The sequence below is a fragment of the Perna viridis genome, chromosome 10 (genome assembly GCF_037379345.1).
Source record: "Perna viridis isolate PV_CMFRI_1.1 ecotype Kerala chromosome 10, ASM3737934v1, whole genome shotgun sequence".
NCBI lineage: Eukaryota > Metazoa > Mollusca > Bivalvia > Mytilida > Mytilidae > Perna > Perna viridis.
In genome coordinates this window covers 2,364,822-2,388,737 of record NC_142454.1, presented here as the reverse complement: position 1 = coordinate 2,388,737, position 23,916 = coordinate 2,364,822, and the positions used below count along the sequence as shown (strand labels likewise).

Here is a 23,916-nt window from a genome sequence, read left to right as displayed (position 1 = left end):
ATATTCACAATGATATAAATATCACAATAAATGAATTTATAGTTATCTTCTTTATAGATATAAGAAGAATTCAGATCAAGTGCTGCTCTGCCTAAATAAATAATATAGATAACCATTTAATGCTCTGTAGGATGGCAAAAAATTAAGTAATAAAATTAAGAATTACTGAAATAATTCAAATATGCACAGTCCTGCTTGTGAAAAGGTTTGCATTTTATTGAATAGTGGGAGATGGGTGATTAAAGATGTTATTGATTATTTCGTCAAGGGTCACCATAGAAGGTCAACGAGTATGAACCACAAAGGTTTATTTTGCATTATAGGGTCATAACCCACCTTTAGTGAATACTGCATCCCTCCTACATTCATAACATACTTGTTACACACAATAGATGGGGTTCCTCTCAATTATTAGCCAACCCTATTGACCTTTACTCTCTACCAGCTTGTCAAAATTTAAATATTTTGACATTATTAACCAACTGATAGAAGTTTTTATAATTACATATAATTATTGCTTGCAGTGGGTTTGCGGTTTTTGTTTTGTAAAATTCAATACACTGTGTTTAGTAAGAGGAAGTTTGGGGTTATTTAGACGTTTTAAAGTAATGTAATGATTTTCTCCACTATCAGTGAAATCAGAGACTTTTGTTGTAAGGAAATACAATGTTCAAGAATTTGAGCTTTTTTACAGAAGTGAGTGGATGATACCCATAATGACAGTGTTTTTTGTTGTGTTATCTTATGTTTGGTGGACTTAGGTATACTTTACATGTAAGTTCATGTTAAGGAATTTTAATTTGGCTTCCTATTGTTCCATTTCACCCTTCATTAGACATTTTAGAAGTAGTTAGTAACAATCATGTATGAAATATTAAATGTTGCATATTTGAGTTGTAAATTAATATATTACTATATTATATAAGTGGATGACTTCAATTTGATACTTTTTTTAAGTATACACCACTTAAAATCTGTTAATCAACGACTTTAGCAATTTCTCATTGTTTCTACTGCCTGATAAGTTGTAAGCTCCCAGGTGACTGTCTATGGTTAGCTGCCAGGTGACTGTCTATGGTTAGCTCCCAGGTGACTGTCTATGGTTAGCTGCCAGGTGACTGTCTATGGTTAGCTGCCAGGTGACTGTCAAGTTAGCTGCCAGGTGACTGTCTATGGTTAGCTACCAGGTGACTGTCTATGGTAAGCTGCCAGGTGACTGTCTATGGTTAGCTCCCAGGTGACTGTCTATGGTAAGCTGCCAGGTGACTGTCTATGGTTAGCTGCCAGGTGACTGTCTATGGGTAGCTGCCAGGTGACTGTCTATAGTAAGCTCCCAGGTGACTGTCTATGGGTAGCTCCCAGGTGACTGTCTATGGTTAGCTGCCAGGTGACTGTCTATGGTAAGCTGCCAGGTGACTGTTTATGGTTAGCTGCCAGGTGACTGTCTATGGGTAGCTGCCAGGTGACTGTCTATAGTAAGCTGCCAGGTGACTGTCTATGGGTAGCTCCCAGGTGACTGTCTATGGTTAGCTGCCAGGTGACTGTCTATGGTAAGCTCCCAGGTGACTGTCTGGTTAGCTGCCAGGTGACTGTCTATGGTAATTTAGACAGTCAGTAGATTCTGTTAGAGGGTTAGACAAATCTGTTCACAAGATCTACTGACTGTCTAAATAATCATAGATGGTTATGGGAGTTTTTTTGTACGATTTTGCTTATCTATATATTATGGGGAAATGAATTAAGCTTTGTATCAAACTATATTTCTTGAAATAATTTGGTTATTACTAGGTAAAATCTATTTTTGTCTTGGTGTCCTGGTCCAGTATACACACTGGCCAGTGGCCTTATTGAACTATTTTAGTCAGGACATTCAGGTCAAGTTGTTTGAAAGTGCTATATTAGTCTTAACATCATTCTCATTGGTGGATGGATTTTCCTTTTATGGTCATTTGCATATTGTTCATTCAAATATTTTCATCAATGGCAGGTAGATTTTCTATATTTAACTTTCATCTGCGCATTGCTATTCCATTTATTTGGATCGAAGGTTTTATCCAATTACAAGTGGTCAGCACAACCCAAAATTGTATAATTTCTTATCCCAGGCTACCGCTTTGACGTCCCTAATAAACATAATCACATCAGTTTTGAACATCTCAGACAGAACCAATATTTCCAACTGTAAAACAGCTGTATTTTATTTTCATGTGTTTTAATATTATGGCATGAAAGTCATTGGAATTCCCCCTTCCAAAAATAAATTTTTAAAATTCACTTTAACAGAAAATCAAGTTGGGATGACCAAATATACTGGAATGTAGTTTCAGTAACAGAATTTTATTTGATCTCATTATCAGATGCACTCCACAGCACTTGAAATTTGCACCGGAATTCTATGAAAAAATATTTCAGATTAATTCCTGTCTTACAAGTCTCCCGCTTTTTTTCTCACCACCGAACTATCACACCACCTTCTTCTCATCAATAAAGCAATAATATTCTCCCTACTGTATATGGTGATTCTGTATATCTGTTTCATATCAACAGGATATTCACATTCTCTCATTTGACTTTTCCTGGTAAACCTATCGATCAAAGCAGAAGACAATTGTAGGTTTAAAATGATACAACAAAATCCTAGAATGTTGAGTTAATCTTTCCATTGGGAACTGCAGTGTATATAAAGTCAATACAATTTTTGAAGCAATGACAAATTGAGTGTTGTTGTTTTATCTTCTCCTTATAGGTCTGTCTGATTTATTAAATTTTGTTGCTATGGAAACTGATTTGGTTTTCAAAGGGTTCAGATATTGTGAAATTTTGGTTTTTATTAAGATGAATGAGGTTATATAATTGTCTCAGCATTTAATCTTTTTTATGTGAAGCCATTTTCAAGGGAACAAAAACCTGGTGGTAAATTGTATTACAATTTAAATCTAAGAATTTATATGGAATCACACTTTATGTTTTATGTCTTTAATGTCAGGTTTTTTCATACTCTCTACAAACAAAGTCTAAGATTTCAGTCTTTTTTTCTGTCCGATATTACATCATCCAGAACTAAAATTTTATTACTTACAAGGTTCTCATGAAATTTTAGCAGTGTGAGATCACTATTTGGATTGTATATTGTCAGGAATTTAAAAGTTTTCAACATGCTTTTGGATAAATATGGCATACATGCTGCAAAGGGATATTAGTTTCTTCAACGATAGTGAGAATTTCTTTTCACAATATTAACAATTTTCTAGTATAAAATTCACCAATATAAATTTGTGGAAACCCTGCAAATGTAGTACAGTAAAAATTATAAATAAATCCACTTATAGATACATTCACTTCATCTGTAAAATGTTACCTTCAACATTTAATTTAAGTATATTTCTCATGGTACACTAGATATACAAACATCATAGCTTCAAAATATCTTAGTAAATACTCAGTTGTAAGTGATGAGTTTGTACCCAAAAAACATTTCATTCTCAGTTATATATGTTAAAGTTGATAATATTATAGGTATACCAGCTGGATTTTTATGCAGAAATATATTAAACCAAACTCTCTTTCATCAAAACCAATGAAAACAAAGGATGTAAGCTGATTCAGGTGCGAGGTATTTTAAATGTTAGATAAACTATCTGTTATTTCTGACTTGTGAAAATTGAAAAAACATTTTTCTTTTTTCTATTATCAGAATTGATTTGAACAAAGTATAAAGTCAGTTGATATCTGACAATTTACTTGGAATCTATTTTATTGGCTTATCGAGGTGGTATGGAAAAGTTGCTGAGGTGCCAATAATATCAATATTTGGCAGTACGGGTGTGTATAAACCATTAATGAAATGTGGAATAGAATGATCTCTGGATCCTGATTGGTTTTGTAGTTATGATGACTGGTTTTTTTTCCTGACCAAAGCTTGCTACAAGTCTCCCTTATGATTTTTTTAAATGCACATCTTAACTGTCAAATACTTACCAGTATTCACCATCCATCTTGATTCTACTGTTCAGCAGATTTAAGTTTTGCTAAGTAATACAGTAATGCAGAGAGTTTAGAGTGTGTCTATCTCTGATCCTGATGATATCCATTGCGAAGTTGCATATATCAATCTCACAGAGTTAATAAAGCTTGATGTGGATGTTATTGGAGAGATAGAAACCATACATCTGAAGGACTTTACTTAAGTGAACATTTTAAGTCCGTACAGCAACAGTTGCTGAGAAATATACATTATGTATCTTATTATATTAAAGATATGTAGAAAGAACTTTTCACCATATTTCAAAGAAGCTGATAATTAACAACTGTCTACTATCAAAAATACCCGGTACTGGATATTTATGTTTATCAATTTTTCAAGGTCATATGCCATTTTAATCCTTCAGGACGGTTTGAACAAGTGAAATTAACTAGAGCATGCTAGTTTTAGGTATGGTTTTCTTCTCTCACTTTAGCAGGTTTCCACTTTTTAAATGCCTATTTTACTGTTCATTGAATTTAACTTTATATTTATTTCTGATTTTGCCAGCTTCAGGTTCCTTATTGTTTCTTATAAAACAGTCCATGTAATGACTAATAGAAAATTGTCTCTCACCAGGAATTTAAAATCCTAGTTGGTTTGATTCATTGAAAACCACTAAAATTTTTACCCAACTTAGATTTTTCAGTTGTTGTAGGTTGGATTACACTTAGTTTATTCAATAATGGAGGGTTTTGGTCAAGGACCCTTTTATTTTCTAGGGTTACTGGCTTTTTTATTATGACATATATGATTGATTTATGGTAACTAGTATTTAACATTTGTTTGTTATACATAAATCTAAGAACTCCACCAATAGACAAAAAATCTGCTTCCAGAATCAGTGGAAGAGTAATTACCTAAGATAATGGATAATTCATTTATAATCTTTTTGGTTTATTTTTTGTCTGACCTTGGCTGTGTGGAGTTAAAATAATCAACCTTGCAGAGACTTCTAATATTCTAATGCAGATATTTATACTGTTGGAGATACACTTTTCTAACAGTTGTCAATTTCACAATAATAGTTTTTGTATTGATGTCACAAGGCTTTCGAAAGGATATAACTAAAAACTCTTTGTAAAATTGACCGCAGATCTATTTGAAGTTGTTGCTTTGATCATGCAATTACATGTATTTACTGCTATCAAAACCGTATCATGGAGGATTTCAAGCATAATCTCTAAAATTGACATAACTCAGAATTCATTATTCAAATCAATTAATAGTTTGGTGTCTTTAAACCAATACTGTTACATCTACATATCTTTTTGTAGTTGTCTTGTCTATAGAATTTTTTGACAAAGTAAATAATCAAGTGAAAGCTGTGGCTCCCTGAGGTCTAGGACTCTGACATGCTACAGTACATACAGTAGACTGGTACTCATTGAAGACAAACAGTTGGGAGAAATTATTTGTCACTTAGGGAGAATTTGGAGTAGATCCAGATGAAACATTAGTTGGATAATGACTGATGAAAAACTTTAAAGCTAAGACATGAAAGTTTTTTTTTTTTTTGGTGATGTAACGAAAATAAATCGCTGATGGACTGGTAATGTTAATTACATCTTGGAAGTAACTGATAAGACACTGGGTGAAAGACAAGAAAAAACTGTGTTAATATTTTCTGTCTGAATTTTCTCTTTTCTTTGTTCTTTAAGGAGAATGATGAAGCATCTTTGAAATTAACAGCTGTTTTATGATTTGTCATAGTAGTTAAAAAAATTGAAGTGATGTTATGTCATTGCATAGTATAATACAGAAGTAACTTATATTGTGTCAATGATGTTATGAGTAGGTACACTGTTATTGCTTATGCAGTTTGAGCAAATCACAAATTAGCATAGAAAAATTGTTATTTGACTTTGGAGTAGTAAGTCATAAAAAATCCATATGCAAACCAAACAGATTTAAAGTACCATGCTATTTCCATGGTAAATTATTGTAATAATTATGTGACAAGCAAAAGACTAAATTACAAACATGATACTGAATATAATACATGTATTTTTGACTTCTAATGTTTTCTATGAATCAAAGGAAATTATTTTAAATGCTTTGCAAAATTTTTATATAAATCTGGATTATATGTCACAGATGTAATGTGTAAAATTTAAAATACACAAGTTTTTGTGAAATCAGAGAAATGCTATTTTCACTTACAACTTGTGACTTTGGTATAAAACTATTTGACATCCTGTTAAAGTTACATGTGTTATACAAAAAGCTAAGTAAAAATGGCAGATTATATATCCTGACTCACTGTTATGAAATACATACTGCTGAACATTTCATTGAAATTTTAGAACTTTTCGCACATTCTCAGACCTTTTTCATCTGTTCTCTCCTTTCCCACATAACTTAATGTTTGTCGTATTATGTAACAAGTAAAGAATGTGACTATTATTCGTTTGTTGTTTGGCACTTGGCCTTGTTGGGAAAAATGAAGTATTACTAATACCTTGCCAATATTTTACATTGTAAACATATGTAATTTTTTGTCAAAGAATCTTGTGATATTGTGTGATTCTCCAATATTATTATATTTAACTTGAAGTGCCAAATTTTATGAAATTTATATATTTTTTGTATGTCTTTGATTAGTTAGGATTTTAGTTAACCTATTTTATATGTAAGTGAAGTATGTATAGCACGTGGCTTATTTACACTTAAACACATTCTATCCATGAAGTTATCTACATATAAAGTAACTCCTACATATTTATCATAGTTCCAAGAGTGTTTTAAGTATGATCAGAAAAAAATCTGTTCAATGGTAAAAAGTCTGCATTGTATCAAACACTTATTCTTGGCCCATATATACAAGAAACATATTCAACATTTCCTCTAAGAGTGGTATTATCAAGCTGCACTTGACAGAGCATTTTATTAAATTCTTGCATCACCTTGCTTTTAAGGCCAGGATCTAATTTTGCAGATCACCATATGTTTATATACAAAAGAACATATGTTATGGGGTGCTTCTAAAGTTGACCTTAGATGACCTTTATCAGTACAAAGGCAATTAATTAATGCCAATCAAACCAAAACAAGCCAGTTTATCTATTGGAATTTTCACTATAGGGGGGGTCTAGATAGAATGCTGACAATTTTAACCAGAAAGTTCTACCAATAGAAAAGGGCCAATAATGACTAAAATGTAGGAAGTGAACCAGGTAGTTCCATTTTGTAGCCCAAGCCCTTCATAATTTATTTCAACTCCAAGACTGAAGTATTCAGGTGTTAGAAAACATTGAATAGACACTAATGTCCTTATGTATTTTCTCCAAAGTTAGTCAAATGCTGATTCTGTGATGCCAATGACCAAAGTTGCTCTTCAGACCGAAAGTACCCTGTTCCTCATTAGAAAATATAATAGTTGTTAAGTTTCTATTATAGTGTTAAGCTTGCATGCAAGTAGTCATATCCCTCTGAAGTTACATAATATATGTGTTACATCATGCCTGCATGTGCGAAATATATCATCTGTGGACTGCTCTTGTAAAACAAGCAATTAGCTGAAGTTGTGTTAATTTCTATCTTGTTCACTTTTGTCTAATGATTTTACAGGCAATTAGGATAATTCTGTAATAGCTTTTTTGCAAATTCTGTGAGTTATGTTATCGTTTAGTTTGATGTTAAACTATTGGATAATTTTTGGTCTTTGATATTTTTTATTTTAGTCCACTTAGCTAACATCATGAAATGATTATTGCATTTTAGAATTTCTTTGGTTGTCAAATAAAATAAAATGCTGACAAATAGATGAAGGAGAATGCTGCTGGTATGTAATATTTTGCTGGGTTTTTATTTCAGAGAGTTATACCAGTAAAAATTCTTAAATGAAATCAAAGGGAATTGCAATACCTACAGGGTTCTTAATACTCATAGCCAAGATAAACTTCAGAAATTGTACATAAGCCAATGAGAACATCAAGCAAACAGTTAGGATCAGTAGGTGCTTGCCAACTACCTGGAGTTTGCTTGTTGTAGGCATAAAAAGAAATTTACATGTATGTTGAGTCCTGAATATTGAAAACTGAGATGTTATAAGTTACAATGAAATGGAAATTTTAGCAGAAGACATGGTGCTAATGAGTATGGCCATGATCCTATGGTCCTGTTTACAGAGTAATCATAGAGTCAATACTTCTGGAACCATTTTGGTGCCTGTAAGGGGGGATCTGATCATGCAACTGTCACACTTCATTTTTCTATTCTGAGGCATTGTCTCCAAAGAGTTGTGAACTTCTCTAGCGCTTCATGTTAAACTTTGAAATTAAACACCATTTGGTCGCACTTTCTGATAGACCCGATTGTCATGAGGATGTCTCATTAAATTCCACTCCATAGATGGTATGATATTGGTTGTCACGTCAACCATTCCCTGGAGCCATATCTTCCTCCTAAAGACTTGGAGCACCACTAATAAGGAAGTTTATGACATTGCGATCTTAGAAGGATCTCCAAGGACTCACTGTATTTATTGGTCACTATCTGTCACATTTCATTTGATCTCAACCAATGAGATTCACTGTTTCTAACCAAGACTTGATTGGCTAATTTATGTTGATAATTACTATTGATTGGTTAAGGGAAATGTCTTCTAAGAAAATGAGGTAATTATAGGGATTTGATTTAAGAAAATTAAAGAAATTTTAAACAGAATCAATATTTGTTAATTTTAGTTACATCACAAGGATTGTTTCTGGCATTCTGTTGCTTTTTGCTGTTGCACTCTGCTGTAATCTGTGAATTGTATGTTATATCTCCCTATATTTCCTAATTCCACACGCTTAGAGTTTCATCTCAAATAATTGGAATGGTCTTTACTTTCATCTTAATAAATCAAAAAGAATTACAAGAATTATGTAAATATTTGCATGTCATTGGTTGTTAGTTAAACCTGAAATGCATCATGGGAATTGATTCTGTAAATGGATTATTAAAATGGAAGTTGGTAAGTGGAGAAAATGACACCAGACTTCTCTCAGATCAATATATCTGACACAGTAGGCTTGATAATTCTAAAATTTGTTTTTGAAAAAAAAAATTAATATAACTTAATAAATTGTTTTTGAATCATTGCCATCAGGTTTTCTTGATCATTACTGCTACTATTTAAGTTACAGTAGCTGTGTTGTTAGAAAATCTTACATTAAATAATCAAAAGGGTTGTTGTTGAAATTATTTAACTCTATTATCTTAAAGTTTTTTTAACACATTTAATTCAGAAGAAAAGCACCAACCTAAGCCCCTAACAACAGATTTCCTGTTTGTGGAGAAGAATTCAATAGTGTCTAAATGTCTCCTCTTCTGAATGGCTGCACTTTTTACAGTTTTCTTTAGTTACAGATAAAATAAACACGGTGTCGTTATACATAAAGTGGGAACATGGTGTTCTCATACCATAAAGTGGGAAATTTTTGTTAGGTTTTTATTTTTGTTGTATTAGCCAGGCTTTGGGAACCGTAAAAATAAAAACTTGACAAATTTAAGTCTAGAAATTTTGCACATAATTTCCATTCCACTAAATTTGAAGACGCCAAAAATAAAGACATTGAAAATTTAGTGTCCCTTATCATAGAGCAAATCAGAAAATTTGGAACCAGCAAAAGTTATCCCCTATACTATATACAGCATGAATACCAAATATGGCATTTTAGACTTTTATTTGTCTGTCATGGCTTTGTAAAGACAGTTTCTGAATCATTGCTTCCAGCAGAATATATAGATTTCTATAGAAAATACATAGCAGAATAATGATTCTATAAAGCTTATAGACAGTCTGTTATATAGCCCTGTGGGGGGAATACAATTTTGAACTCCCTCCCACCGTCCTGTATTATGGCGCCATCTCCAAGTGATCAATTTAACATCGAATACAAAACAATTCTAGTAATTCTTGTGTCAATCATTTTAATGACAGGATTCTCACTAAATAAAACAATCGTAGCATTAATTGGATTTTGTTGGTGATCTATGGAGAGAAAATTCATAATATGGATCCATGAGTTTAACTGAACTCTAGTTCTACCCTAGCCCTCAGCCTGAGGCATTTTCTCTGATTTTTCTCCTATGAGTTTAATGATTTTAATTTATATTAATGTTTTATTGGTGATAGCAAATATTGAAATAATGTAGTTTGGCCATAAAAAGGATGATAGTTGGGTCCATATGCACTCGGCTGCAATCAGTTGACAGTTTATATACATGTTTTATGTTTTTATGGTTTAATTGTAATGAAAAAAATAATTAAATTAATATTTGTATTTCATTTGATGTGTTTGTGAAATATTTTGTGGTTTTATGATTATTTTAGTGGCATTTGTATTTGCTGATAGACAATTATATTTTTTTTTACAATTATCAGAGTGATCTAGTTTGTAACATATCAGTGTTTGATCTTATTCCTTCCTGATTTCTAGGCAAATGTCATTTTTTATGCACACAAGTTGCAGTTGACCTATAAATGACCTTGGGTTTTCCTATTTTCCACTATAGATGTAGTTTCTCTTGTGTTCAGCACATACATCACTTAATTGTAAACTGCTGCAGTGATTTTAATGATCTTCACTGTTGCTGTATAAGCACTGCTCAGTGCATGCATCATTTAATAACAGTATCTGCTCCAAGGGATATTAAATTCTTTATAAGGTTTAACCTCTGTATTGGGATCATGATAATCTCTGCAATCTATGAACAAGTGTTTCTCCAGTGTTGTTGTGGTACAACCAAAATGGCATTTTTTGTTTGGATCGTCAAATTAGATTCCTCAACAAGTGTTATTAACAGAGTATTTACTGGTGAAAGATCGTAGCTTTGCAAGATCTAAGCCCCATGTATTGATTTGTCTTAGAAATGATCATTCATACTCTCTTAATGGTATAAATAAATTGGGTTTGATTATTTACATTGAGAGATGTAGCGTTGATGCCTGTTGAGTTCATTTTCCCCTGTTAAATGGTTGGTGTTGCTGTTTTAATTCTACCATGACCACTGTTACTGTAGCCATGTACAAACAACAAAATTGATTTATTTCGTTGTAAAATGTAATTGTTAAAATGTTCTATGTTTGGTCATTTTGTGTAAACATGGTGTTAAAATGGTATTAGGATGGAATAATATCATTTAGTGAGAGGGTAGTTTGTTATAGATTCACGTTTTATTGGAATTGTATTCTCCTTGGAACATCGCTGTAGTAATAAGGTTAGTGATGAACTTGTTTTCTTTTTTTTATTAGTTCTGGACATAAGTTACTTCAACTTCTATCCTTGCTGTTTGTTATATATTCCTGCTAATTAACTTCTTGAATACAAGTTCCATTTTTTAGACATTTTATTCATGTGAAATTGTATTTGACTGAGTAAGGTACTATATAACCTATAGGGATCAGAATTTTCAGTTCAACATTTTGTGTTTAAGATCCTTCCTTTTATTTGGTGCTTCTTATAGTGTGTCTGTTTAAATTCTGAATTACATGGCCTTAATTGTTTGATATATGCAATCCTTGCAAATTGTTAACTTACATAGTAATCATTTAGAACCTCAATTTTTCTTTTAAAGAAGGAAAAACTGTGATTAAAATCAAATAGATCTTAGTCTTTAATGATTTTGTATCTTTCTCCAGTAATCAGTTAAAATGTATTGTAGTTAGTAAAAGCTGCTGTAATGTTTTTCCGGTCTTGGACATAACAATTTAGTATTAAGACAATTGATTTATAAAAGCAACATTTACATCTATTTAAACATAGACACCTGTTATAGTATCAGAAACATTGGTACATTAGCTGAATTAAAAAAATTTATAAAACAAACAAGAAACGGAAGCTTAGAATTAACAGAAATTGGCAGTAAGCTGTGACGCAGCAGAAAGAGGAGGGTAAAATAATGAAGTTAACTGATCAAAGAGTTGTCTAATGCGAACAATAGGACGCTTTGATGTGTGGGGTTTTATTATTTTTTGTAATGAGCTACTGATGTTCTTTACTGATTATATAATCAACAAAATGAGATATAGATTGAGAGGAAAAGTACAGGGGAATGTAATTACAGATTTTGTTAACCTGGTATGCAGGTTTTCTTCTTGAACTTACTTAGTTTAGATTTCAGAATTACAAACTACTCTGGTAAACAGCTGATTGCAATTGTATCCTTCAATTTGATATTACATTTATTGATCTGATACTTGTTTTTACACTTACTAGGATGTGAGGAAGAAGCACAATTATGTATACAAACTTCAGCTTTGTAATAATATTATTATCTTTGGTATGATATCTTTGAAGCAGAATTTGATATATTACTACACTTAAGTAAATGTTATTTATGATACATATCCAACCAGTTTGGAAAATATAAAATTGTTCACAGGTTGTTGTAACCTTTGACATGTACTAGTATGCTGATTGCTTGTATACTTGGTACAAAGCTTTGACAGTCACCTCATATCTTCATACCCCGACCACTGTTTAAGTATGAAGAAAATTTAAGTGTTCTAAGCACAACATAAATAGAGCCTGGTGTTGATAATGTGATTCCCAGAAATCAATGTCATCAGTACCCACGATCTGACTTTTGACTGTGCCAGTGAAATAAAAACCTCAGCATTTTAAAAAAAACTTTTGTACTAAATAAAATTTTTAATTCAGTTAAATGACTCATTTTATAATTAACAAAGTAGAGAAAAGACCAGGTGTTCTTTAGAGTACCATGAAAATATGACAGAAAGACTAAAACCCAAGATGTTCACAACTTTGGCAATGATTTTAAATGTTAAAAACATTAGACATCAGCTAATATGACTGTTGCTGAGTATTTTATCACCCAATAAGATAAAATAAGATAAGATATGCTATGAAAACATTATTCTGTATGGATAACTATACCAGTCTTATCAAATTCTCATACAAATTCTGACAGTTACATGTGAATTTAATGTTATTTTTGATGTCTTAAATAGATTCTAGTTTATAATGCACCTGTAGTATCTAAAATCCATATTGCATTTTTTTGCATGCTTATCAAACTTCACAAATTCGGCAGCTCAGATGAAACAAAAATTACCGGGATAATGATAGGGTGCACTTTTATTTTAAGGCTGTTAAAACAATTTTTATTTGGTGTCTTTTACATCAATGTCAGACACAGTACATAGCATAGATAGTTTCTGTGGTAGCCATATTATAAGTAGAAAAAATAGATGATAGATGGAGCTAGGATGGTATTTTGCCATTTTATTGGCAATGAATATGTTGACTTCTTTCTCATCAAACACTTTCAGTCAATTTTGATCGGCAGATTTTGCACATTTTTACTGCGTAGGTTGAACAACCAGTGGTTTATAGGGTAACAGAATTAGGTGAAGATCCTACCAGAACTGTGCCTTTATTTAGATACAAATTCAATAATGCTGACACAGCCTTTTGTTCCTTCTTCTTGTGCCATTTGTTGATTTAAGAATTGGCTATGATAAAAATTTTGTCTATTGAAAAATAACATAAATTTTCCATGTGCATATTGTTTATTGCGCAAAGTGCAATTCTTGTAAATTAATTTTAAAACATGTTTTTATCTTTAAACTTGAAAAAAATAGCTCTGAATTTAACTGAACATGGGCATGTCAGTATTTTTTTATCCATTGGGACATAACAAAATTATTTTAACCAATCAGATTACAGTATTTATCTCAAATTAATTTATTGTTTATTGTACAGTTTTTATTTTTGTTGTAAATTCTAAAGTTATTGTGATTTTTTTTAATTTCTGAAGAGAGAATGTCACATGACATCAGAATTAAAAACTTCTTCTGCAAATGACCAAAATGCTATAATAAATACATGCAGCAATTTCTAAATTTGTAATAAAATATCAGTATGTTGAGGGGGAGTGGATAAAAAAATTACCAAAGACTTAATTATTTTGCTTGAGAGTTGGTAAGACATTGTAGTAACCCCATTCATGTACATGTAAGTAGATCACTTGTTTCCTGTTTACTGATCAGAAACTTTATAGCTCTATCTACTCATGGTAATCTGGCAGCATCATGAAGCCTTAGTTTAATGCTGGATAGGTGAGAATGTTTATAATGGAAGATTTTTAGAAAGTTTACTGTTAGGCTGTCTCAACCAATTTCCATAGAAAAAGTGATGTGGGCTAAAATGCCAGTAACACAACAAAGAGAGGAAACGACTAGTTTAACAATCATCTTGCATTTTTAAGTCCTTGGAATCTGTTGTTTTTCATTACATTCTTTCTCTTTTTCAGGACAGAATTACAACTATGAGAGAATAAGATGGCCAAACATCCCACAATGGATGGGAACTATAACTACCATAAACCAAAGCACCGCCATAGTCGGATCAAAAATACTAATGGTAGCATGTCATACAGTTCTAGTGAAGAAGAGGAGTTTAACTCTGATGATAACCTACGACCTTATGAAGAGGTTAAGGTCGCTCATAACCACAAGAAATTAAATGGGTTAGGTAAGTTCTGTTTTATGATTTCAAGGACATGTTTTGTTTTTAGTTGTGGGTAGGTGACCTTTTTCTGTCAAATATTTTGACATTAATGCAGAAAAAATTCTTTCATTTGACATACCTAAAAACATACCATACAAATAGCATTGTCATGGTGATATTTTAGCATGATTGGTCATCATGATTTATGAGAATTATCTCTTGCTGCTACTCTATATTATCACATTAATTTTCTTTCCATGCCTTAAAATCATCAGTTGATCTTTATACTTATCATTATGACCTTTTTCTTTACCTCACTTTTGAAGCTTACAAGTATATTTTATTTCAGTCTTCTTGAAGAAAAATAAAGTTTGTGAAATGTGTCAGTGGATCTTGACTACCACCTTACTTTGAATCTGAGAATAGTACATGGGAATTTTATTACAGGACACAGATGGCTGATTGCTTTCTATTACTATACAAATCAGCATCATTCCCTAGGTGGTGATTTGATTAGTCAGCCAAAACGCATATAAAGTCATCTTTATCATTGTTCAGCACCCATTACCTATGGCAGCTTCCAATTACATAATGTCACTAAGAAAATCATAGAGCTTGGTATTGTCTCTGTTTCTTAGGTAACTGTACATCCAATAAAACAGATTGATCCTTGTGATTGCTTTAATTTTCTGTGTAAAAAAACATTTCATTACTTCAGTACATCTACAAAACATGTCATAAAACTCCAGAGAAGTAGTTTTGAAATATCTTCCTTATTCTACAAACTGGATGAAATGGAAATGTAATTGAAATCTGGAATTATTGTAAGGCCTCTCTGGTGTTGAATAAAAGGTGATTTATTTGTGTGACACAGGCCCTGTGATTTCTCCCAGAATACATTCTTATCTGATTCAACTTGTTGCTGCATTGTCTCAATTTGGTAAATACTAAAATATGGCTGTTACTTTGAGTGTATAGCACACTTGAGGATATAAAGCACGACCAAGTAAGACTAATAACTTTATGCCAGATCCTTCATTGGATAGTCAGAGAGCTAAAAAACACAATTGACATACAATTTAAAAGAACTTAACTGAGTACTTGTCTTTCTCTTATGAAAATTCATGATTATAAAAAAGACTTGGAGTATCTAAGAATGATTCTGTTGTCTTTATTTAAATATTTTTGGTAGCCAGTCTCTCTGTGAGCACAAGACAGAACCATTCCCCCCTTTTTTGCTTCATTGTTTGGATACCATTTAGTACATTGTTTGTGAAGCAATTGACAAAGATCATCCAGGAACAATGATCTTTGATTTCGATTGAAGAAGTTTCATGAACAATTCCATTTCATTTTCCAGAAAATAAGTTTAGTCAGTGTTTTAGTACAGTCCCATTCTGTAACCTGTATTTCAGTTTAAGGAAATCATTATTTGCCATATCAGGACTGTTTCAGTTTATTGATTTCACATTTTAGAACCATTAAACTGGAACAACAGCCCATTAACTTCTCAAATTATTTATTTTTTGTTGAACAATCCATATTTTATTGGAATGGTTTGGTTTTGGTGTAATGAAAGAATGTCTGTCTTTTCAGTTGTCAAAAAGAAGCAGAAAAGGTTGAAAGTATTTTTGTAGTAATGAATGATGTTATTTGTAAATATTGAAATTCAATTATTTCTCTGAGCTTGTGTCAGGTGGTCATGGTGGATTATTCTAGCTTAGTTTTAAACACCCACAGTTGTAATTGAATGCAATGTACAATGTTAAGAGCATACTATATGTTAGTAAGCTAAATGTATGTTGTGCAAATTGCTAAGTTCTGTTTTTAGTAGTGATCACTTCCTTTGCTTAATATTACTGTTTATCATTAGAGAGGTTGACCTTGAAAGATTGGGGAGGAAGGTGAATATTTGTCCATGCCAATAGCCCAACTACCATTTTAGAATAACCATATGCATGTGTTAGCTCAAGAAATTTGTTCAACAATTAAGTAAGAAATATAAATGTTTGAAGTAAAAAGCAAGAATTGAATGTGATAATGAAACTTTCATAAAAAATTACACCAGAGCACAAGACTGTTTCCCTCAGATGCTGTAGGAGATATGATTCTGATGGCAGTACATGTGTTTCATGATTTCGGTAATTTCTTAATGTGATGAAGTAAAATGTGTTACATTCTGATATTAATGATAGTGCAGGCCTACAGTTACATTTTCTGATATTAATGATAGTGCAGGCCTACAGTTACATTTTCTGATATTAATGATAGTGCAGGCCTACAGTTACATTTTCTGATATTAATGATAGTGCAGGCCTACAGTTACATTTTCTGATATTAATGATAGTGCAGGCCTACAGTTACATTTTCTGATATTAATGATAGTGCAGGCCTACAGTTACATTTTCTGATATTAATGATAGTGCAGGCCTACAGTTACATTTTCTGATATTAATGATAGTGCAGGCCTACAGTTACATTTTCTGATATTAATGATAGTGCAGGCCTACAGTTACATTCTGATATTAATGATAGTGCAGGCCTACAGTTACATTCTGATATTAATGATAGTGCAGGCCTACAGTTATATTTTCTCATAGCTATTTCATATTTGGAAGCATCTGTGGTCAACTTTTAGAATTTGAAGTTACAGATGTTTTTATAATGATGATACTGTGAAAATATTATTGTCAGTGGGGTATCAATTTTTGTGGTTTTCATAGAAAGGGTTATTCATGAAATTTGGGTCCCAAAGAATAGGAAATTTCCAATACATTTGTAACGTGGAATTGTCAAATCAGGAATTCAAGAATCTTTGAACTAACATGAAATAAAGTACTTCCACAGTACTTGATTCAGAACCTTCTGCTTTTGAATTTCACAAAGTCAAAAAAAAAATAAAAGATTGAAAAAATTGAAGTCCAAATATAAAGACTTGACAAGGTGTATTTTTTTTAATGTTTGTTACTTAAGGTAATTTTCCTTTTTTCATAATTTAAGAATTCAGAATTGATCATGTTTTAAAAATATAACTGAGTTATTTCCCTTCATTTGATATTATAGAAAGATTTCATAACTTCATAGCTGTTAATTTACTAAATTTACAGATTTAAATGAATTACCTCCCTTTTGGTATATCAGTTAACATAATTTTCGTACAGTTAATGTTACTTTTCTGGGCTAATAAATCCCTTAGATGTCTGGAATTAGATGAAATTGTCAGAATTGGCAATATTTTAAAGACTGTTATACAGTTTTCAGATTCAAAATTATTTATTGATGGACTTGAAGCCATATAACAGAGTAAACCACATTGCCTTTTAGAGTTTTAGAAATTCCATGTAATTGAATTCTTTTGGCTCTGTTCTCTTTCCTCCTATAAAACTTTGCTGAATACCAGGAAAATTTTTCTGTAAAATTTAATTAAGGTATAATTTAATGGTTTCACTGAAAAGCTTTAGGGAATATCTGTTGAATGTGTAGTAATTCTCTGTTAAGATAAGGCATATAGAGACTGGTTTAATATTGTTATGTTCCCAGAAGTTACAGAATAATTCATAAACAAGTATTTGATAAATTGGCAAGGCAGGATTTCTTCCAGACATTTTAGTATCTAAGTTTTTAACATCTTGGAGAAGGATCTATAAATGGGTATTGTTAAATGTCAGTATAATTAACTGATATTTGTTTTTAGTGCTCTAAGGTGCTGCATCAAATGACTTGGAAATAGGCTGAAGCATGAGTTCAAACCTTAAATATACCAGAAACCCATCATATCTGAAGACCTTCAGTTTAGGCCTCTGTTCAATAAGTCCTGTGTATAACTATAGATATATGAAGTGTACACTTATGGTATGCTGAAAAAAACTGTTTTGAATGTGTGTTTTTCAAAGGCTTTCATTTTTTAAAAGTACAGAAAAGTTCTAATATCAGAAATCTTTTGAAACTTAGGCTTAAAATTGAGGCTTGCAGATAGATGGACCATCTACTGGTTTTGAAAACTGATATTCTAATGTCTTAAGTCCCAAACTTCTTACATGTGGTTTAAAAAATAATGTCACTTACTATCAGCTGTCTGGTTCAATCTATGTTAAGACCAGTAGATTGTTTTGTGACATTGTAGATATTCTAGTCAAAATCATTAACAGTCTCTAGTATGAAAAGGATGATGAGCAAATTTTCAATTGAAATTTCTCAGACAAAAGTGATTTTAAGGAAAGGGCAGTGTTAACATGTATCATTTTCTAGATAAAGACTGTCTACTTTAAATTTCATTACAGACTTATTGATAGCCAAGAGCATCATCAAGGAGCCACCAGACTAAACCTATTCTATATCTAAATGCTGATGATATGGAAATTTGTTAGTGGTAGCCAACTGTCTATATGGTTTTTATCTAGAATTTATTTGCCAATTTGTTAAAGTCACATGTTTGAAATTGGTTTTAAATGTGTTTTAGAAGTTGATTTACCCATCTATAAGTTTGTCAGATCTGGTCATTTGTCAATTTGTTAAGATCCCATTTAAATCTTGGAAATGGATGGTTTAAGGAGTCTGGATGTTCAGTCCTAATCACTTTGCCATACAATGCTGGTACTGTGTTTACAGTCTCACCATAATTTTCTTCTATTGAAAGTGATCATCTTGATGATTTCTTTTATAATGTCTGAAATGTTTAGTTTGTAAGAGATTTATGTAATTTATAAGTACTTTATGGCCGTTTATTTAGACAGAAAACAGACTACTGTTGTTTAATGTGCACCCAAGTCCTTTACATCTTACTGAATGTGCTAAATACTACCTATTTGAAAGTTTTAAAATGTGCATGATTCTGTTGAAGTTTACTGTGCAGTTACATAATATAAAGTGTACTTTTATGAAGAGGTGTATTCTGGGATATTTTGGACGAAGGGGTTGGTACTGCTTGTTATTTAGGGGTTTTTAGCTATACACCATGATGCTGCCAGGTGTTTGTAGTTGCACTTCATGCATTGTACTTTTGTGGAGTATTTTGAAATTATGGGATGTAGAAATCACACGGGAGCAATAATAAAAGGATACTTAGAGTTCGTCAAACCCTAGGTCCACTTAACTTTAAAAAGTTACGCAGTTGTATAATATTCTTAACTGCCATTTTAACTTCAGTCAAAGTTTTCAATATTGGTAACATCACAAACAGTTCAGAATTTTGTTAAACTTAAGCAATTTGAGTTTTCTGACCCTGAGGTGTGGTGGTTACTACATACCTGCAATCAATTTTTTTAAGGTGAAAAAGGGACATAACTTCTGAACAGTAAAGTTGGATTTTATAGTTCCAAATAATGTGCTAATGTGTGTTTAACTGAGTGGTTCTTTAATTAATATTTTATGGCAATCATACAGATGAACAGACAAAAAGAGGTCCATGCGCTCCTTACTCCTCAAGTGAGGAGTTGGGGTTATTTCTAGATAGAAGGAAATAGATTGTAGAGGGAAAGTTTAGAGAGGGATGAACGAAATGAATGAAGAGGGGGTGCAAGAACTGAAAATGAAAACTCATAAGGGGTTGTTTGTTATGAGAGATTTTGGGAATATTTGACTTTCTTTTTTTAATTATTTCAATAATTCATGCTTTGGTTAACTTATATCTGTCATATTCCTTCTAATTAGAGAAATTTTTCTCAAATTTTTTAATTTATCTCAGAAGTAAATAAAATTTCAGTAAACATGAAGTTTAAGAGTACCAAGTTCTCTCTCTAAAAAGTTTGATCTCTACCCAAAGTTTAGAAAAACCAGATCATTCATCATTTTTAACAGTTTATTTTATACCGTGACATTATATACAGTCTATTAATGTTGTTTATTCTGTTACAAGTATATTAGGATGATACATGAGATCTGGCTACTTCTTTATCTTTAATACCTATCTAATTGAACCTAATTTGTGAAAGAAGTAGTTAGTAGAAACAATTAAATACGGATTATAGTCAGATAAAATGAGATGTATGGGAATGAGAAATTTCATGCTGGTATGTAAATTATATCTTATACAACTTAAGCTGCTAAAAGGGGGGGGGGGTAGACTTGCTACAAGTCTATGTAATATATATTTTATTTGATTAAATATCATTACAATCAAATATTCATTCACTATCCAACTGCTATATCTGTACAACAGCTTGATAGTGAATGAATACTTGATGGTAATGATATTTAATCAAATAAAATATATATTACAGAGAGACTTGTAGCAAGCCTAGTGGGGGGGGGGGGTAGACTTATAAATATCAGTTATGGTAATTTTAATGTTGCTTAATATACCATTTTAATCCTGTTTGAAGTCAAATCTCTTTATGAATAAAAGCACAAAGGCTCTCAGTTTTGTGTCTGTAGGAGAAATTAAACAGTGTCTTAACATTGTTAAAGTTACACCTTCAACCTATGACAAAACTCAAAACTTTATTTGGACAGGGGCAGATTCAGGCAGGGGCGTGGCGGGCATGCACCTCCTAAACTTTCCAAAGCATGGGTTGTCAGGGGTAGATTTAGGCGGTTTTAGTTTGAAACTTTAATTTCTCACTAATTACAGCCTCGCCTTAGGCGGGTCGCCCTATAGTGATCAGTCTGTCCATCCGTCTGTCCATCTGTAAAAAATTTTTGTCTGCTTTATATCTAGAGAACCGTTATGATTTCATACTTTATACTTAACATGTGTATTAACCAACACCAGAGGGTGTGTCATAATGTATGTACAACTTCCTAGGTCAAAGGTCAAGGTCAAAAACATGTTATTGACAGTGGGGCCAACAGAGATGGCTCCCATCTCAATGATATCTAGTTTAACCGCAAAAGATATCTACATTGCACCCACTCTAGAAGAATATTTCAAAAATTTGACCTCAAAAATTTTAACTATGCACCCCCCTAATTTAAAATCCTGGATCTGCCCCTGTTGGATATATGTATAGTTTCATTAAGTTTTATTATTGTGGCTAGATGTTATAAGTTGTCGTATTTATCTGTTAGTTTGGTGTTACACTTTCATTTTCTAATTCCTTCTTTATGAATGTGTCCAGGAATCATATCATTTAACTTGATTGTTTCTCCGTAGGAAAATAGAATAAAACAAAATTGTGGTATGAACTTGAGAAAAATGTAAGATGGTGTGCTGACAGCAGTATTAAATGCAGTTCATCATAATCTAATCTATTTTTAGACTAAATCTCCATGAAAAGATGTTATGACATGTTATACCTCACTCATAAGCCTTACCAACTGGCATATATGTGGCTTAAAGCTTGTGCATGTTGCTGAAAATAATATGAAAACAAATTGATTAATTCCATATTAAAGGGAGATAACTTTGTGTATCCCAGGGGAGATCAGTGAATCATACATCTCAATGCTATCAGTGTCAATTAATTTCCTTGCATGACATTGTATTTACCCTGTGATGGCTTCTTTATTAGTTCCATTTCAAACATTTCATTTTCATTTTATTTTGTTTGCAGACCTGTAAAACTAATTTATACTATCTTGATTAGTTTTATACATTGTAGAAAGAGTTGTACATTGTTGTATGCAAATGGATCAGTTTTATCACAGAAATTGAAAATTGCAAATTTTAAGTTTTAATGTCTTTTACTCTTTTTCATGCTGCTTCAATTAGTTGATTGTAATGGAGCAGAACAGAAAATATCTTTAGATGAAGATCTAAACAGTTTTTATGAACATTGATAATTGAAGTCGTTACAGATACTTAATGTACCTGTAATTAGTAGTGTTCTGTATGTCCAATGGTGACAAAAATATGTTTTTAGTTTTGCATTCGAAAATTCTTTCCCCCTTAAACAGTCAAAAAAGTGAATTTAAAAAACCAAAGTGATGAAGAAAATTCACATTTTTAGAAAAGTGACGTCCTGAAAGGAGAACTTTGGAGGACATTGTACATGCTTACACAAAATTTTACACTGAAAAAATTGAATGTGATTCAAGCTATACATGAAAATTTACAAGATTTAGGTGATTTCATGTGAAGTTAATATGAAAACTCACATTAACCTGATAGGAGCTTGATTAATTTTCCTCAGATGTTGTGAACATGTTTTTGTTATGTATACTGTAACCTGCACATTGTACGCACCGTGTTTTTTTATTTGTAGTTCCTGCCACTGTCAGGCAGCCTTATATTGGAGATCAAACCTCAAGTCATATTACCATAAAAAGTTAATTATATCAGTTTAATTTTCATGTTTTAAAAAAGATGTTACCATGAAAATTAAAACTGCCATTAAATTTTTCAGTTTACAATATTTATGATATCTGCATGGATCCTATACCAATATTTTATTATTTAAGCATGGCTATCTTTGTTTTGTTACCTCGGCTTTTGTTGTAAATGTTTTTGAGACATATCCAATTATTGTGGCATTTTGATATTCATTTTTCATCATCGCATCATCATTCCTTCAATGTTCATTTCATCTTTTCATCTCATATGACATTAGGCACATGACTATTCCCACAGAAATGGATGCAAAAAATCAGTAAAGGAGAATTTTTTAAATATTCAATCAAAGGATATCTATCATGAGGAAATGTAATGTGAATTTTATGTGTTTGATATAACAAAGGCATTTCAAGAAGTTGAAATGTCTTGCTGAAATTGTTATTTTGTCACTGAAAGGGATTGTCTCAAAACTCTATTGTAAAAACAGTAACTTATTTGTGTAAAAACTAATTCTTATTTGTAGAGTCAGTGTGATTTGTTTCCTATTTATAGAATTGCATGGACAGTTTTTGAGACAGTCCCCACTTATTTATTTGTTGTTGCTTTCTAATTCCTGTATTTTTAGTTTTGCTTTTGTTTTGCTAATAGGGCTCACACCTGATGTTATATCAGCGGTGGACAAAAAGGGTAACCATGGCAACAAACTTGACCCACAGTTGTATCATTACAAGAGTGGTTCTGAGGATGACCTTGACTCAGATCAAGAAAGGTCAACTAAACATGCCTCTTTAAATGTTAATCACCAGGGGTCACAGTGCTCTGTTTCTTCAAATGACCTTGACAATGAACATTCTTCACGTCAAAATGGAAATATACATGTGTCAAGGTTATCAATTAGTGATTCTGAGCATGAAAATATGCCGCATCGACATTCTCTTGTATACCAACATCACCACCATCAACCATGTGTCGCTCATCCAATGGCACATCCAGGTTTACATCATGCAGGTAAATTAACTGCCCTTAAACTAGACATTGTCTCCCTTTGTGAAAACTTCCTAGTTTAATATAATGATTTTTCAGGTAGTTTATTTTGGTGAGTTTTCCATGACATACTTCTTATCTGCCTCTTTAAACATTCTGAGTCATGAAAACATGACAGAAATAGATAGATTGGGGACAAATAGATTCTGTTTATCTGTAAATAATGACAAAAGTTAATA

At 31.9% G+C, this 23,916-nt stretch overlaps 1 protein-coding gene across 18 annotated transcripts in view; it reads left to right on the top strand.

Moving 5' to 3' along the window:
- LOC148604142 (teneurin-m-like) overlaps positions 1 to 23,916 on the top strand; it is a 166,848-nt gene that overhangs the window by 90,933 nt on the left and 51,999 nt on the right. For 16 of the 18 annotated variants that reach the window (XM_088549863.1, XM_088549873.1, XM_088549870.1 and 13 more), the window contains 2 exons: positions 14,288 to 14,508; positions 23,342 to 23,701. In XM_088549863.1, the coding sequence (XP_088405989.1) occupies positions 14,316 to 14,508; positions 23,342 to 23,701 (553 nt within the window). In that variant the 5' untranslated portion in view covers positions 14,288 to 14,315. Of the gene's footprint in view, positions 1 to 635; positions 775 to 14,287; positions 14,509 to 23,341; positions 23,702 to 23,916 lie in introns of those variants that run through there. The other 2 variants (XM_088549869.1, XM_088549879.1) reach the window with 2 other exon arrangements.